Source organism: Delphinus delphis, chromosome 9 (genome assembly GCF_949987515.2).
Source record: "Delphinus delphis chromosome 9, mDelDel1.2, whole genome shotgun sequence".
Classification (NCBI taxonomy): domain Eukaryota; kingdom Metazoa; phylum Chordata; class Mammalia; order Artiodactyla; family Delphinidae; genus Delphinus; species Delphinus delphis.
In genome coordinates, this window is record NC_082691.1 from 78,350,500 (window position 1) to 78,369,098 (window position 18,599).

General features: G+C 40.8%; 1 protein-coding gene across 3 annotated transcripts in view; it reads left to right on the top strand.

The window, feature by feature from the left end:
* Positions 1-18,599, top strand: part of CPED1 (cadherin like and PC-esterase domain containing 1) — a 300,032-nt gene that overhangs the window by 248,010 nt on the left and 33,423 nt on the right. The window contains exons 16-18 of one of the 3 annotated variants that reach the window (XM_060020794.1): positions 3,085-3,202; positions 12,354-12,490; positions 13,325-13,573. In XM_060020794.1, coding sequence (XP_059876777.1) covers positions 3,085-3,202; positions 12,354-12,490; positions 13,325-13,375 — 306 coding nt within the window. In that variant the 3' untranslated portion in view covers positions 13,376-13,573. Of the gene's footprint in view, positions 1-3,084; positions 3,203-12,353; positions 12,491-12,987; positions 13,200-13,324; positions 13,574-18,599 lie in introns of those variants that run through there. The other 2 variants (XM_060020795.1, XM_060020793.1) reach the window with 2 other exon arrangements.

Consider the following 18,599-nt stretch of genomic DNA (forward strand, 5'->3'; position numbering starts at 1 on the left):
CCCCGTAGGAGCCTCCACTGAGGTAGAGATAGCACCACGCCGGGGCACAATTCAAACGCGAAGACAAGGCCAAGATTCTAAGCAGCCGGAGCGGTCACCCTGTTTCCCACTTACATTATGCTTTTCTTTGTTCTGCATTATGTTTACTCTATTATAATAGGCTCATATGTGGGATCTTGGGTATTCAGCAAGTGCAAACATTGAACGTTTAAAAATATTATTATTCTCTATTGCCAGTCATTTGTTTCAGCACCTTTGAAGTCAGGTCAGAACATGCTTCTATATTATTACAATAAATTTGTTCTAAACTGCACCGAAGAGGATAATTAGAACAAATAAGATGGAGTTCAGTTCAGGATTAAGAAGAAACTTCTGATGATGAACTAGATTATGTTGCTTGAGGTCAAGTACCTGCATTCTAGCAAGGCACTTTGCAGGTTCTAGGTATTAAATCAATACCTTTCCATTTGAAAGCTGTATCCAGAATTGCTCAGGACCACATCCTGGATTATCATTCTTCCTCTGAGTAGGAGTTTGTAGCAGATAACCTTGGAGGTGCATCTCAAGAAAAAAATGTCGTGATTTGATTATTAAAATATAGATTGTCAACATAGTTTTTTTAATAATATTTTTTGCCTAAGATGTCAGAGAAACCTTTTTCCCACCTTGTGACCTTTGACATGCAACTCCTTCTTCTTGAAATTCTCATCCCCCTAATTTTTCACATCCTTCAGTTCAGATGTCATTCCTCAGAAAGGCTGCCTGTGGCTAACATATCTGAAATAGCCCACACCCACTCATCAGAGATTGAGTTTGGTTCCCTACAGGATAAGCCGTCAGCACACCTAACAATACATCTTTCTAACTGATTGATACAGCCAATAATATGTTCAGCTTCGAAGATACCCACTGGGGCTTTGGCATCTGGGATCTACACTCTTTCTAATGCCCTCCAGATGAGTATTAGGGCACAATCTCATACACACACACACACACACACACACACACACACAAACACCACAGAGACCCCAAACAAACAATCATCTCTAGACAAACGTTTATCTACATCCAGACTTTTAGGAATGTTTCAACATTATTTGCGTTGGTAATAAATTGAACGCAACACCTCAGTCTGAAATACCTAAATTTAGATGACTTTGCCACATGTTCACAATGTGCTTCATGTGGAATGTATTATTCTGGAACAAAACAAGGTCTTCAGTTTTTTCTTAATTATATGCCTGGGAGATCTCTCCATCTTCGTTCATTTAGATCTATCTTTATACATGTTCTTTATGCATTGCATGAGGGTTTTTCTGGAGTAGACTTTGAAAAGTCTAACTTTGGGGCTATGGAGTCTGTGAATTTTTAATTTTACTGTAAACTACCTTCCAAAGTAGCTGAACTAATGTGTACTCCTTATCAGCAGTATTTAATGGTAATTATTTCTCCCCACCCTCCCTAACATTTGATATAAAACATTTTTTTTCGATCTGATAGATACATAATGCCATTTTTCTGGCAAAAAAGGTTTAGTCTCCACCTAAAACAAATGGATAGATAGATGGATAGGTATCACACATACATTAACATATATCCTTCATAGATGTTTATTCAGACTAAATCTTCTCACATCATTATAAACTTTGTTATTTTTAACTGCTTTATTATAATGAACATTTTAATACAAATCACAATTCTAATTTTAATCAGTTTCCTAAACTTCAATTTCAGTCATGAATTAAAAAATGAAAATATGTATACTAAGTCAAGATTTCAAAAAGTCGCACACTACCTCCATTCCTTTTTTTCCTTAATATCCGGACGTGTTGGTATGAGATCTAGGAATCTGAGTTGGTGGTTAGGATGTTTGAAAGTCTGAGGGAAGCTGACCAGAAATTGCTCATTAGAGGCAGAGGTACAGAGCAAACAAGAGGTCAAAACAATTTTCTCTCCATTACTGAGAATTTATAATATAAAAAGGGGGACAACTAACTGTAACATTTTACACATTCAACAAATATTTATCATTATCTACTGTACGCTAGGGACTGGGTGTATGTGGGAGAAAAATAATTATCCGTTCTCATGGAGTATTCAGTCTAGTGGAAAGGCACAAATAACCAATGCAATTACCAAGTGGTGAAGAGTATGAAGGAAACAAATGATGCCGACAGACAGTAACACATAACTGTGCTACCGTTTCAAGAGATCTAAGACACAAAAAGATGCTCTCCTTGCAAAATTAGGAAGAAAGCATTCCTCAGAGTGATTTTAGCATTTTTACCTGGCCTTAATTGTGGTAGGCTGAGAGAACCTGGTGAAAGAGTAGCAGTGGAACCAGGTGAGGTGGGATAGAGGGAAACAGGACAGGTACAGATGCCAATAGCTTTGTAGGATAAGCTAAGAGAAAATGAGAGCAGGACAACCTGCTAGAGCAGAGGAGAGATTTCAAAGCCAATGAACTGCCGCTCTCCAATGCATATGGCAGACTATGGAAGGTATTGCTTAGTACAGAACATGCCTCCCTAATGAATTTCATTGCAGTGAGCTGTTACATACTTTTATAAATATGTGAAGGTGCTTTAGATGAAATATATGTATTTGATTCCATTTCTAGCATATCATAGATCCTCAATAAATGTGTGCTGAAATGAAATTCATCTGTTAAATTAACATTCTCCCCAAGTATTTCCCATTTCTTTTCTCACATTGAGTCTTTTCCCCTTGATATATTGTCCTCTATTATACTATGTTATATTTTTAATGAGTCAACAACACACAGGTATATTTTTAAAGTAAAACTGACATTTATTTCTTTAAAAATTGGCAGAGCAGTAACATGAGTATCAATGCCAAAATAAAGATTAACTTATCATTAGAATTTATTAATATGAATCCCCTAATGGAAGTAGCTATTAATAGCAAAAACAACCATGGATGAATAAATATCAAGAGAAGGGTAAACAAGAATTGCTCCCTTTTATCCAAAAGTTATTTGGCACAGAAAGTCTTGTTTTGTAGATTTTATTACTACAGGTCAGGTTAATTACTATACAGCTAATTTTTATCATTGTAATGCAGGATTGTGGTTTGCTGATTCAACCAGAGGAAACCTGCGGGTTACAGCCCATTTCTTCTGACTACATTGAAGCCATTTCACAGCCGGGACTAAAGACCTGTCCATCTGGGGACACAAAAGGTGACTATTACACTGGATATCATTTCTACTTTTTTTTAAAAAATGCTTTAATATAGATAAGTAGTAGATGTTTATTTATTAAACTATTCTTGTACAAAAAATCAAGGTAATATGACTTTTTCACTAATATGAACTATAGCACATAAAATTAATGTAAATGCATTGTTTTAATATGTGAAATATTTTGATTAATCAAATGCTTTTCTTTTCATCCTCTGCTCTTTGCTTAGTTAATGCATATTCACCTTTAGATTTCAGCCAAAAAGTCACTTGTACCGTAATGCCTTCCTTGAGTCTCTGACTTGTTTTCCTTATTACATATTTTCATAGCACCCAGTGTTTTTCTTCCATGGCAATTTCCTCAGTTATTTAAATGATTAAATGTGTAGTTGACTGTTTGATGTCAGTCTTCCTGGGCTGTCAGCTGCATGAGGGCAGGGCATCTGAGTTGTTCACACTCTACCAATTCACTTAACACTATACTTTCCACAGAGTAGGTACAAAATAAGTTGACCTTGTGAACCCAAAGAACTGGAAAGGATACATGTTCAGTTTTAAACCATTTCTTTTAGTTAAAAAAAAAATCTTTGGGAATGGTCACTAACATCTCCCATACATTGAACATGCATAGAGGCAGGAAAATCATGATGTCAAATTCAAATTACAGTGTTCAATCCTGCCTACGCCTAGGGCAGACCTGGAATGAGGCACTTTGGTGCCACTGTCTACTTCCCCTGTTTCTTTCCTTCCCCAGCACTGTTCTTTCAGTGGAGGCTAGTGGGGTTAAGCCAAAGCTGGAACTAAAAATGCCTCCAAGACAGTAAGAGGAGGAAAGAGCATCTTCTCTGCGATTCCTGGTTACTGCTCTGGCCTCCTGACCCCAAGTCTCCCTCCAACTAAAAAGTCTGAGAAAACACTCAGGAGCTTTTCTACCCTTGCCATGAACTTCACACCACAGCTTGAACAGGAAATGAGTTTCACAAATGGGTGGGACAAATTGCAATTTGGCATGCACGGTTAACAAACGTGGGCATTTCTTGAACATGTGTCCTAAATAATAAATTACAGTCAGTGCATAGGGAGGAATTTACCCATTATGGTGTGTCGGGTGGTATGATTTATGATTCTTGGCTAAATGAGATATATACTCTTATATACAAAGGAGACACCAATGTGTCAAGGTATTTTTTATCAGATGACAATTTATGAGAATCATAAAAACAACTTAATTCTGTTCCTCCTACTGAACCGAGTCAAAAGTTCTTCAACAAAAAGTTGAAGATACATTACTGAGATTCCTCAAGAAGTGGCAGCTTCTTCTGTCCATTAAACTTGCAGTAACTTATGCCAGGCCCTGTTCTGAAGCCATGCCTGGTCCTTACAAGAGAGGCTGCCATAAAACAGGGGCCTTGGGACTTCCCTGGTGGCACAGTGGTTAAGAATATGCCTGCCAATGCAGGGGACACGGGTTCAATCCCTGGCCCAGGAAGATCCCACGTGCTGTGGAGCAACTAAGCCCGCAAGCCACAACTACCGAGCCCACGTGCCGCAACTACTGAAGCCTGCGTGCCTAGAGCCCATGCTCTGCAACAAGAGAAGTCACTGCAGTGAGAAGCCCGCGCACTGCAACTAAGAGTAGCCCCCACTCGCCACAACTAGAAAGGCCGGGTGCAGCAATGAAGATCTAGTGCAGCCCAAAAATAAATAAAATTTAAAAAAAACAAAACAAACAAACAAAAAAAAACACAGGGGCCTTCTGGTAACTTGAGTAGTTATGCCTCTTTAAAAAAAAAACACAATATTGACACCCCAGTCAAGTTCATATTCCTTAACCTGACAATAATCTGATCTCTCCCAACTTGTCCTAGCCTCTTTTTCTTCTTTCTTTTTTGCTCTGCATTGGGTCTTCGTTGCTACGCATGGGCTTTCTCTAGTTGCAACGATCAGGGGCTACTCTTTGTTGCGGAGCACACGCTCTAGGCGTGCAGGCTTCAGTACTTGCAGCACATGGGCTCAGTAGTTGCGGCACGGGGGCCCTAAAGTGCAGGCTCAGTAGTTGTGGTGCACAGACTTTGTTGCTCCACGGCATGTGGGATCTTCCCGGACCAGGGATCGAACCCATGTCCCCTGCATGGGCAGGTGGATTCTTAACCACTGCGCCATGAGGGAAGCCCCATCTTAGCCTCTTGACCTCATTTCATGCTGATAGTCAGCTGCAGGACTCCAGACTACTCCCTAGGAAGTCCTTCTTTACTACCCCACCCCTAGAGTTGCTTCTCTTCTATGCACCCAGAATATCCTGGACATATGTCTACAAATAGCACTCACCTCATTGTATTCCAAGTATCTAATTTACATGTTTCTCTCTCTTCCTCTAATCAGTAGTCTTCAAAGTGGAATACTGCAGCCATGCAAGGGGAGTGAGTAGCACAGAGCAATCCACAGGGAAGAAGCCAGTAAAGATGAAGATATATGTACATTTATTTTTATTTAATTATGCTTATTTTATGTTTTATGATGATATGTATATATGTAATATATACATATAGGAGTAGGTGTACGTGTAGTACAGGGTACGTGTATTAATATGTCAAAGGTGCATCAGCAATAAGTTTGTACTGATGGCTGCACGTAGATCACAAGTGTGTCCAGAGCAAAGATTGTACCTTATTCATCTTTCAGTGTCTGAGATATGATTTTAAAATAGTGGCTGAAGTAAAACCACGATCCAAGCCCTCCTCTCTTTCACAGAAGACTCTTAGCAGCAGGGCACGATCAGCTAGAGACAACAGCTCCATCCTTGAGGTCCTAGAGACCTAAAGATTCAAGGCAAATGAGTGAGATCAGAGACAGCACTTTGCAAGAATGCACTTCTTTTTTTTTTTTGCTGTCAGAGATGATTTCCTTCCTTGATGGTAGGACTCCCTTCTATAGAAAGAAGTTGTCACATTAGATGACATTGGGAGGACGTTTATTTTAGGACTCTTGCTTTAGCTTATAAGGCCATAGAATGGCTCCAAAATCTTATTTTCACAGCACATTACAGTTATTTGGCAGAACTGAATCCATTTTTTCTCCTTGAAAAATGTTTTTTCAATAACACTAGCTAATATAATTTTGAGTGACTTCTTTTTACTAAGTTGAATTCTAGCCTTTTGAAAATAGTTTAACTATAAGACACAACCTAAGAATAAAATCTTTTGCTCAGTAAAGAAAAAATAATTCTTCTAATTTGCAGAAAGAAGCAATTTATATGATCATTGAGTGAGAATTACATTTAAAGAAAATAATTTAGATTGCATTTTATAATATGTAAACAAAAGCTTTTATCGTATCTTTTTTTTTTTGCGGTACGCGGGCCTCTCACTGCTGTTGCCTCTCCCGTTGCGGAGCACAGGCTCCGGACGCACAGGCTCAGCGGTCATGGCCCACGGGCCCAGCCGCTTCGCGGCATGTGGGATCTTCCCGGACCGGGGCACAAACCCGCGTCCCCTGCATCGACAGGCGGACTCTCAACCACTGTGCCACCAGGGAAGCCCTATCGTATCTTTTTTTGGAAGAAAATATAACAACTTACACTTTAGTATTTCTAATATTGAAAATATAAATGTATTTTTTCTTCTTAAGTAAAAACTGCCTTATTTTATAGCATTATAGAGTCAGGAATTAGTGCTGTCATTTATATGATTTTAGATCTCACCATGGCCCTAAATCACAAAGTCGAACTTCTTTTCTCCATTATATCACCCAATCCAATTCACTTAAATGGCTGAAATTTAACTTGCATTAAATATAAAGCTATAATGATAAATTAAATAACTTCTCCCAAAAGGCAATTTCATTCCTCAGAATGTTATTCCCTAAGACATATGTCATAACTTGTTTCAGAAATCACAGCTTTGATTCATTCATTGTTTAAATGTATAACACAGAATTTATGTCCTTCTTCTTGACAATTTTTGTTGAGCTGGAATCATTTAAAATCTCAAGAAAACCCAGTTCTGCAGATGTTATACCGATGTCTATTTCAAGTAGTATTACTAACTCACAATTAAAAAGGCATTATCAAGTGATACAAAAATGCAAAGAGTTATAACTATAAATATATAGTAGTATGAGCCATTGGAGCTAAGTCTTCAGAGACCCAATCAGGAATCTTTCTTTATGTGCATGTGATCTTATGCCCACAAACTAATACATATTTGTATCTTTGTGCATGCGACTGGTCACTTGTTTCTTCAGCCTTAGCAGCAAATGGCCAAAGATCTTGGTTTGTGCAAAACTAGCTGTCAATGAGTTTGGGAGTCGGGTGAGGAGACAGTATTTGGGGAGGGGATACACCCGCTGTTAGATACTCAAGGATCTGAGGAAAACTGAGCCCTTCAAAGTATTATTAAATAATATCTCATTTTCAGAAACACATTTATGTCCCCAACATACCACCGTCTTATTAAAAAAACATAGTCTCTGAGGACATGAACCCACTGAATAAATCCAGCTTATAAAAATACATTTATTGCGACAACCTGTTTGTGGTTTTCTTCTATAAGTGCTACCAGAGAGACTGCTGAGCCATATTGCATTTTCAACTGATGATTATGTGCTGACCTAAACTAACGTGATAAAAGGATCAGCACATTGGAGACTCTGAGACCTCGATTTTGGTCCAGCCCTGTTGTTGGCATGATCCCACTTCTGTCATTTAACATCTTGGGCCTCAGTTATCCTCACTATAAAATAAGAAGATGGAAAAGAGGAGATCCCAGGCCCCTTCCAACTTGTATCCACAACCCACAAAATGTCTATGAAAAAAAAAAGACTATTTCAGAAGGAGGTTTTCTTGAGGAATTCATCGACGAAGGATAAACGTAAAGGCCATGTCTAAATCAAATAGTATTAGGAACCAAACAAAGATGTGAAATTTGTGGATTACTGGTTACAAACCCTGTATGCCAGGGCAAAATTAGAATTAGAAAGCAAGATATATTCTGAATGAAAACCGCAGAAGAATTATAAAAGAGAATCGGGTGGAGAAACAAACACTTTTGAGAACAGTCTTCATTTTGCCATTCAAACCTCAGCACCGCTCCCAAATGTTCAGTGTTGTATCTTTAAGTATTACTGCTATTCTCTCCATCTACAAACTTGGAAACACCTTTCACCGAGCAGACCTTCTTTTTCTCTCCAGTATATACGGTCTGTCGTGGAGAGCAATCACTTCTTCAGTCTCACTCCTGTCAGGTCTGTCTCCACGTAAAACCATCCATTCCACCTCTCTGAATCTTATCTATTCACAAATCCCTCTTCACATCTTATCTGCTCCACGGAACCTGCCAGACAGCTCTGACCCCCATGGTGCTGTCTTTATTCTGATCTGCCGTGGCTTAGGGTGAAGTTGGGTGGGGACGGTAAAGTATATTCATCAATTTCTAGTATAAAGGCACTGTGGCCGATGCGCTACCTATTTTTCTTAAAGAGAAGTAAATGTAATCATGAAAAGATTAAGTAATTTGTCCAAGGTAAACAGTGGTTCTCAACCTTGACTGCATATTGGAATCACTTGAAAAACATTAAAAAAAAGACTGATACCTGAGTTCCATATCCAGTGGTTCTGAGGTAATCAGTCTAGGGTACGACCTGGGCATGAGGATTTTAAAAACCTTTCCAGGTGACTTTAATGTACTGAGTTGAGGTCCACAGAGCTACCTGGAAGGAGAGCCCAGGTGTGTGTATCTCCAAAGCCCAGGCTCTTTGAGTACCACACTGATATTTTTTCTTAAGTATGAATTACCTATTATTAAGCTTTTTACATGTATAAATTGTACCCTTCTCACCTGATTATAATTTTTGAGGTTTCACATTATAATCAACAGCATGGACTCTGGAGCTGACTCTTCAGCTCTGGTCCTGGGTCTACCACCTCCTAGCTGGAATATATTGGACAAGTAACTTAACCTTTCTGAGTCCCAGTTAAGTCATTAGCACAATGTGGGTGATAAGAGGGTGTCTCTGAGTTTAAATAAGTTAATATATGAAAGTGCTCAGAACATCCCTGACATCTGAGAGGTGCTATAACAATGTTAACTATTTCTTTCTTAGTTATTACCTTATTTTAACAACAAGAGTGCCTAATACCTAACAGGGTACCTACTTCAACACTGTATTGAATGAAAATCCTCCTAGATGGAGAGTGATATGTATGTAGAGAAATGGAAGGTCATTCACCAGACCTGAAATTGTGGAGATAGTATATTTAATGGGTAGACATTGAATAAGGCAGTTTTCTGGAATTCACATTAAGTTTAAAAATCAAAGCAAAGAAAAAATTGTATGGTAAGAGGAATAAACAAGTCCACATTACTTTTGGACTGTCCAGTAGCTCAGCTCTCTGCTCCTGTTGGCAATCCTCCATTAAAGCAATTCTGCTGTGTGTATTCATCTCTTCCTTGGAAGTCATACTCTTCTTGTCTCCTTTCCTTTCTATTTCCTTCTGTTTCTCCCAGTTTCTCTCTCTTAATATACCCATGCTTTTTTTTTTTTTAATTGGGGTATAGTTGCTTTACAATGGTGTGTTAGCTTCTGCTGTACAACGAAGTGAATCAGCTATACGTGTACATATATCCCCTCCCTCTTGGACCTCCCACACCCCCTCCATCCCACCCGTCTAGGTCACCACAGAGCACCAAGCTGAGCTCCCTGTGCTATATAGCAGGTTCCCACTAGCTATCTATTTTACACATGGTAGTGTATTTATGTCCATCCCAATCTCCCAATTCATCCCACCCCCCTTCCCCCCACCATGTCCACAGGTCCGTTCTCTAAGAAGTCTGCATCTCTATTCCTGCCCTGCCAATAGGTTCATCTGTACCATTTTTCTAGATTCCACATATATACATTAATATACGATATCTGTTTTTCTCTTTCTGACTTACTTCACTAGGTATGACAGACTCTAGGTCCATCCATGTCTCTATGAATGACCCAATTTCATTCCTTTTTATGGCTGTTCTGTGATCAACCAGTAAGAGCTATAAACTAGATCTCTCTCCATATTTTGTTATTTGTAACTATTTCCACACACACAAACCCTCACATACACAATTCTGACATCCCCAAGTCATGAAATTTAAAATGAAGCCTATTAATCCCCTGAAAGTAGAAATTCTTCCTGCTAAAATTAGTGTCACACCAGATGCTTTTGTTAGCAGAACCATAAATCAAATCCAGAGTGGATAAACTTGTTAAAAACTTTCCTTTCTAACTCAAAAACTATCGGGGAATATTTAGCTCCTCAATATATTTTTTAAAACAAAGGTTTTTCTTTTCTTTATTTATTTATTTGGCTGTGTTGGGTCTTCGTTGCTGCGTGTGGCAAGCAGGGGCTACTCTTCATTGCGGTGCGCGGACTTCTCATTATGGTGGCTTCTCTTCTTGCGAAGCACGTGTTCAAGGCGCTCAGGCTTCAGTAGTTGTTGCATGTGGGCTCAGTAGTTGTGGCTGTGAGCTCTAGAGTGCAGGGTCAGTAGTTGTGGCACACAGGCTTCGTTGCTCTGCGGCATGTGGGATTTTCCTGGACCAGGGCTCGAACCCATGTCTCCTGCGTTGGCAGGTGGATTCTTAACCACTGCGCCACCAGGGAAGTCCCATAGCTCCTCGATATTTTGAAGAGAAGCATGAAGCAGTAACATAAGCAAGACCTTTTGGGTGGAACAGATGATTGTTGAAGACATCAAGGTATTCTCCACAAAGGGCACAAATAACTGCTCCATGTTTAACATGCTGGTTCACACTCCGTTCCTGAAAAGATAAACAAGGAAAAAACAAAAATCAAAAGTCATTTCAGGGCTTCCCTGGTGGCACAGTGGTTGAGAGTCCACCTGCCGATGCAGGGGACACGGGTTCGTGCCCCGGTCCGGGAAGATCCCACATGCCACGGAGCGGCTGGGCCCGTGAGCCATGGCCACTGAGCCTGTGTGTCCAGAGCCTGTGCTCCGCAGCGGGAGAGGCCACAACAGTGAGACAACAGTGAGAGGCCCGCGTACCGCAAAAAAAAAAAGTCATTTCATGATATTTTTCTAATAAATTATTAATGTGTCCACTCACACTAAAAGCTGCAGTGTTTTGAATGCATGTTACTTTATCGGTAAAATAAGAAAGATCTTAAATGCAGCTTTTTGACAATATTCATTTATCTTGTAAACATTTACTAGAGCTTGTGCCCTACTTTGTGCCTGAAATCAGCTGCTAACAAAGGTGAATATGATGTGGTAACTGTGCTGGGTCCTTTAAGTACATTATCCCATTAAATCCTCATACCAATCATGTGAGAACAGTACACACCTCATCTAACAGATGAAAAAATTAAGGTGACAGAGCTAGAAGGAGGTGAAGAGATTCACAGCAAAAAGGCCACCGATCAAATTAAGGAGCAATCACTATTCTTCAAAACAATAAATTATCAGAATATTAAAGTAATTGTCTTATCGTATCTTGAATCTCTGGAGAGCAGAGAATGTAACTATTATTGGATTGGTAACCTAAGCATGTGTTAGGCTAGGAAATATGTGTGGCCAACCACCTCAGTATCAGTGGTTCCCTATATACTTTGGTCCTATTAAGTGCCTCGTGTACTGTTTGAAAATAAATAATAATTGAGTAGTACCCAATCACTTTAATTTTTTTTTAAGTATGTGTTTTTACGGAACAGAATTCATACTTGACTTCAGCATGAACTGTGTTATTTCAAAACATTACTACTTTAGGGTTTCCCTGGTGGCGCAGTGGTTGAGAGCCCCCCTACCGATGCAGGGGACACAGGTTCGTGTCCCGGTCCGGGAAGATCTCACATGCCACAGAGCGGCTGGGCCCGTGAGCCATGGCCGCTGAGCCTGTGCATCCGGAGCCTGTGCTCCTTAGCGGGAGAGGCCACAACGGTGAGAGGCCCGCGTATCACAAAAAAAAAAAAAAAAAATTACTACTTGAGATTCTGTTTGGTCGGCAGGAGGCCATGCACTGCTCCACTGGGTTTATGTAAGAGTGGTCTGCTCTGTGATTTCTGTAATGGTGTGCCATTGCTGAATTCTAGACTTACTTGCAAACTGTAATTTCACCCATAGAAACTGAACCAAAGAAGCTTTGCTGTCTCTTCCAGGCCAGTGGATCGTGCCTTGCCTTAGCTGTTCAGACAACAGGACCTGTGACTGGAGAGAAATCACTTGGCAGCCTCACAACTGTCACTATGGTGTCCTAACTAAGCCTCAGCTCCAGCAGTGCCTGGGAGGAAGGAAGGTAGGCTCTGGATCAGTGGGGGAGACCTTTCATTTACACCACCCACAGCACCAAAACTGTACTTCCTAGACCAATTCCTTCTCCCTCACTCTGCAGAGGACAGCTAACTGAACGCAGTTTGGCTTTTTGAATGAATGCATTATCATAGAAGAGCCTGAACAATTTTTGTTCACAATGCTCAGTTATTTCCAAATAAGTCTACTTGACAGACTGAGGCTCTAAAAATCATGTCCTGTGCTGACCCAGTTCCATGCTGGGCCAGGGTTTTCTCAGCCCACATGGGTGAGAGCTGGCCATGTCAACTGACAGTTGGCGATTTAGAGCATCTGGCCTTGCCAACTGCAGCTCTCGCAAGGCACTGCAGTTAAAACAGCCATCTGTGGCTCGCACAGGCGGTAGAATGTTCCTGCATGTAAGACTTCTGCTCCCGCTTATCCCGTGCATAGCATGGTTTTTACACACTAACCTTCCTGATCTTCTCTCACGTTCCCGGGCAGGTCTCGCATGGACCTCGCTAGGCTGCTTTTCCTTTAGTGTGGCTTCTAAGCTGATTTCTTGGACGTGCAGTGTCTCCTTGCTAGGCGTGCTCTGACTAGGTAGATTCCAGCAGAGCTCTCGGACGTGCGAACTGGGCACATAGACTGAGATGCTTGACTAACATGAAGTAAGTAATCCTTCTGCAGACTTTCAAAGTACCTTTTATTAGATGGACATTTCCTTACAAACTGTTGGCAAGCTCTCAAGCACGGGCAAGACTGATTTCAAAACCTGATTGTTTTAAGAAGCTCTATGATTCATAAAGTGCAGTGGAGTAAATATATGTCAATTTTTCAGATTAGGCCTATGTTCAGATTTTCTACCAGCAAATGGTTTAAAGAAGAATGACAGGTGGAGAAGCAAGGCAGGGGAATGGACCTCTTCTTCGTGGAGATTCTAATATAAATGCCCCAAAGTTCGTGACTGAGAGGATATCTAAAGATAAAGCAGCAGTATTAGTTAGTTTCAAAAAAGGGAAGGGAAGAAAAGAAATGTCAGAAACTTCTGTTGCTGTATTATTAAGTGAGCATTGATTCTGTGCAAAGAACCGTGCTACTGACTTGTTCACACCTTAAATGCTATCAGACTTTGAGCTTTAGGAGGGCAGCCAGTGTGTTTGATTCGCTACCATAATCTTGCTTGGCACAGCATTCGTAACATAATAGTCACTTAATAAATATTTGTTGAGTAAATGAATAAGTTAAAATTTTATTTATTCCTATTCACAAGTCTGTAAGGTAGATATTTTTAGATCCGTTTTCTACTTAAGAATGTTAAAGTTCAGAGAGATTGAGTAATTCACCTGTGATCCCACATGTATGTAAGTGGCCACTACTCAGGCAGTTTGAACCACCAATTTGGACAACCCAGCCTCCATATCCTAGAAATGTAGGACTGGAAACAATGAAGATAGTTCTTGTCATGAGTCAGACTTCTCCAAACTCCTTCAGAATCTCGTTCTGACCTCAGGAAGATTCCGAGATGTCATCGTCTATTAACCTGAAAGTCAGTAGATGTTCAAGTTCGTCACTAAAGTCCGTGGCTTTGGACAGGACACATTGTTTCTCAGGCTCATTTTCTTCATCTGTAAAAGAAGAATAAGTCTATATGGTCTAATCCCATGCTGTAGATGAATCAACTTTGTAGAAAGCTAAATGCCTTCCCTGTCAGTCTTAAAATACCATAGCCTGAGTGACTTAAACAGATATTTATTTCTCAATAGTTCTGGAGGCTGAGAAGTCCAAGATCAGGGTGCCAGCACAGTTGGGTTCTGGTGAGAGGCCGCTTCCTGGCTTCTCTTGGCTGCCTTTTTGCTGTGTCCTCATAAGGTAGAGAGACAGAGACAGAGAGACCTCTAATGTCTTCCTCTTCTTATAAAGACACTAATCCCATGATGGGGCCAACACCCTCATGACCTCATCTAGACCTGGTTACCTTCTAAAGCTCCACCTCCTAATACCATCCCATGGTGGGCGGGTGTGGAGGGGGGAAATTAGGGTTTCAACATGTGAATTTCGGGAGGACACAAACACGAAGTCCACAATACCGTCTTTGTTCATTTCAATTATTAGCAACTCTACAAAGTAATGATAAGAAAAAGGAAAGATCTCTTCTTCCTACGCGTTAGAGAGAGATGATGTTACAGAGTCTGAAAATAAAGGCCTGTGTTCAGATCAGGCGATCCCCGCAGAGACCAACCAGCTGGCTGCTAGGAAGTGAGGGCTTGTCTTAGGGATTCTTTGGGTCCAGAAGCGTCCTTCAGAATCGCAAGCTCAGAAACTCAAATTCGCCAGTATACTGGCAGTGGTCCTACAGAGTCTGCTGCGTTTACCAGGATGCCAGTTTACTTTATACCCAGCAGGGAAGCACTGTACATTTTTAGCAGAGCAGCGGCACAACCAGAATTAGAAAAACCATCCTGCAATAGTATGGAGGCTGCCTACGGCAGGAAGAAATGGGCATGGTGCTGGGGGGGCAGAGACTGTTTAATGGAAAAATTCTATCGCGCCACCCTGAGGAAGCCACGAAAGTCAAGAATACGTATAGAATAATCTCATCAATGCAAAACCTAATGCAAACACGCTTACACACACGGAATATTTCTGGAAGTAACAAGCCCTTAAGAATGATTACATAAGTTGGACTTCCCCGGTGGCACAGTGGTTAAGAATCCGCCTGCCAATGCAGGGGACGCGGGTTCAATCCCTGGTCCGGGAAGATCCCACATGCCACGGAGCAACTAAGCCCGTGCGCCACAACTGCTGAGCCTGCACGCCAGAGCCCATGAGCCACAACTACTGAGCCCGTGCGCCTAGAGCCCGTGCTCTGCAACAAGAGAAGCCACCACAGTGAGAAGCCCGTGCACCGCGATGAAGAGTAGCCCTCGCTCACCACAACTAGAGAAAGCCTAAGGGCAGCAATGAAGACCCAACACAGCCAAAATTAATTAATTAATTAATTATTTTGAAAAAGATTGATTACATAAGTGGAGGGGAGTAGGGGAGGAGTGGGATGGTGACAGGATTGGCCATATATTCTGCCAGGCCCAGGGCAAAACGGAAGTGCAGGACCCTGTGTTCAATAATTATTAAGAATTTTGAGAAGGCAAAAGCAGAGCAATAAACCAAGCACAGGATCCTTTTACACACAGACCCTGTGTGAAGGCCAAGAACATATGGCTGTGAAGCCAATTCAGGTAGTAAATTATGGTTGGCAAAGTGTGACGAAGTCTTTTTAAATACAGGTTTCCCCCGCTATCCAAAAGTAGAGCGCTCCTATGAAGCCTTTCGTAAATCGAAATGGAGGACAGTGAAGCGTATCCCCGATTTTCAGAAAGTTCAATTGACAACCATTTGCTTTTCGGAAAGACCTATATTAGTACCTATTTTTGCTAACCAAAAGAAATCCGAAGAGGATTTTCACTTTTAGGAAAAATGCCTGTCTTAAATGTAGGTCTTTCAGAAAAACGAAGTGGCATAAATTGAACTTTCAGAAAGCAGGGGATACATGTATGTGTGTTACCTTTATGTTTACAATGTGTGAGCACCTTTTTAAAGCCAAAAATCTATATTTTGAAAAGTTGTATAAATCAGAACTTGGGCAGAGGCCGTGGAAATGCAAAGAAGGGAAAAACTGAGAAAGACATTTTATATTCTGAATCACAGGACTTGGTAATGTGCAGACAGGTTTATACCCTCATGTACCACACAGCACAGAGATAATTGTGTAAACATTCACGATTACAACTATGAAATCGCACTTATTTTAAGAAAGCTTCACTTATGAATAGGAGTTGGTTAGCAGAAGGTTTTCCCTATACATCTATTTCTCATTCTCCTGGAGAAAAATATAAACATACAAAGTGATGGTGAAACTCTTATATTTCATTACTGAAGCAAGGGAGTTCTCATCCTACCCAGAACTTTTTATAATCACCATTCTATTTCAAAGACGAATACATGTTAAAGCATATCAGTTACAAAAATTGAGAAACAAGTAACACAAATATTTTGTTTTATAAACACCTGACTCTTTTGGGGGGTGAGGTGCAGGTAAGGGACTCTTTTTGCCATGTCAAACATTCAAGAAAAGAGGCATATTATTTGGGTGATGTCATCCAGAAATTCACTTCACAAATGCTAAAGGACAGCAGTTTCAGACTGGCACTCAGGAATAAAGTGACTCTTTTATTCATGGAAGGAATCAGAGTAACTCTGCTGCCCCACATCAGAAACCTTGCAATCTCAGTTATCCCTAACATGTTCTCACAGAGTCAAATCCAACTGACCACTTAACACAATTAAGCCCAGAACACTTTTTCAACCTTTAGGATGTCACCTTGTTATTCATTCACCTAGTTCTGTTGAGCTAAGAATCTGTTCTACGTGTGCACACCACGATCCTCCAAGGTGCCAAATGTCTAGTGGAAGAAGACAAATGAGAGAAGTGATCGTTACAAAATCGCACGATCATTGCAAAGGTTGGGAGAAGCCCAGAGGCTGGCACCTGACCTGGACTGGGAAGGTCTGCAAAAGTTGCCAAAAGAGAAAGTACCTGAGCAGAGTGGTGTTGGTAGTTATAGGCAATCTACCAATCACATGACTTTGAAATAGTTTAATTGAACGAGAAAAAAATAAAGATCTTCATTTTTTCTCAGAAGAACCTATGGTGAGAGTTGTATCACTCAAGCTTAGTGCCTTTTTTGAATTTTCTCTTACTGGAGGGAACAGAGAATGGAGGGAACAGACAATGGGCAGGAACCTAGCAGGCAAGGAGTGCACTGGAGGTGATGCTGAGTTACTCGTTTTCTATGTGGTCCAGTTTATGCCTCTTGGATTGTGTAAAAGTGGGGACATACCTAGACATGCAATTTCTAATGGTATAGTACCCCTACTCATCTGAAAACTTTCAATTAATATGGAAAACTCAGACTTTTTACCGTGAGAAGCCAAAGATGTCACTGTTCCCGTGTACAGTAGTGCAGATATGTTGTGCTACAAAAAAAAACAGAAGTTTATTTTAAATCCTAATCAAGGCAACCTTTAAGGGAGTACATTAAACTGAGTTATCTTTCTCAAAAGAATCCAATTAAAAGGCAACAGAATTTACTGGGTCCATGAGAAGTATTGGAAAGTTAGGCCTTCAAACGGTGTTCTGCTTTCTTTAGAATCTCCAGTAATTTCTCTCAGTTGAATTTCCTTGTGTTGTTATTATGATCTTTTACATCTTTTTTTTTTTTTTTTTTTTTTGCGTTACGCGGGCCTCTCACTGTTGTGGCCTCTCCCGTTGCGGAGCACAGGCTCCGGACGCGCAGGCCCAGCGGCCATGGCTCACGGGCCCAGCCGCTCCGCGGCACGCGGCATCCTCCCGGACCGGGGCACAAACCCGTGCCCCCTGCATCGGCAGGCGGACCCCCAACCACTGCGCCACCAGGGAAGCCCCTTTTACATCTTTTTACCACTGCTTTCCAGTGATGAATGGAAGGCTATACTTGGAAATGGAGGCCCACCGGTGGGGAAGAAACAAAACACAGATCAGTTGGGATTTAAAAAGGCGTTCAATTTTCCTGTAACTTTGACCGGGAATGTCACTGCACTCAGTGGTGTGTAAGCAGGACCAAACTTTTTATACCTCAGTCATTTGCCTTTACTTCAGTGAACAGGAGGCTGATCTCTGCAGAATGATGGCACAGGGTTTCTCCTCAGAGCATCTGTATCACTTTCTATGGCATACTTGTTCGTGTCTGGAGGGCAGGTAAATACGAGACCCCTCTTACTCTAAATCTATCCAAATATGAGTTATTTCATTTGTAAGCTCTTGCAGGTATGTATAGCTTTTGTGATGTGCCGTCGTGTTGAATCAAAGCAAAATTCATTGAAAAAGAACAAACTGTGTGTTCAGTTATACTCTTGACATATGTCTCTAAATAGATACACACCTCTTACTTAATAAACTTTGGTTGGAACATTTAGAAAAATTTATCAGAGCATAACTTTGTAATCACAGTGCAAAATACATAGGAAATAGTTTAGAAGTAGGGTAATGAAATTTACAACTGAAAGAACTTAGGAGG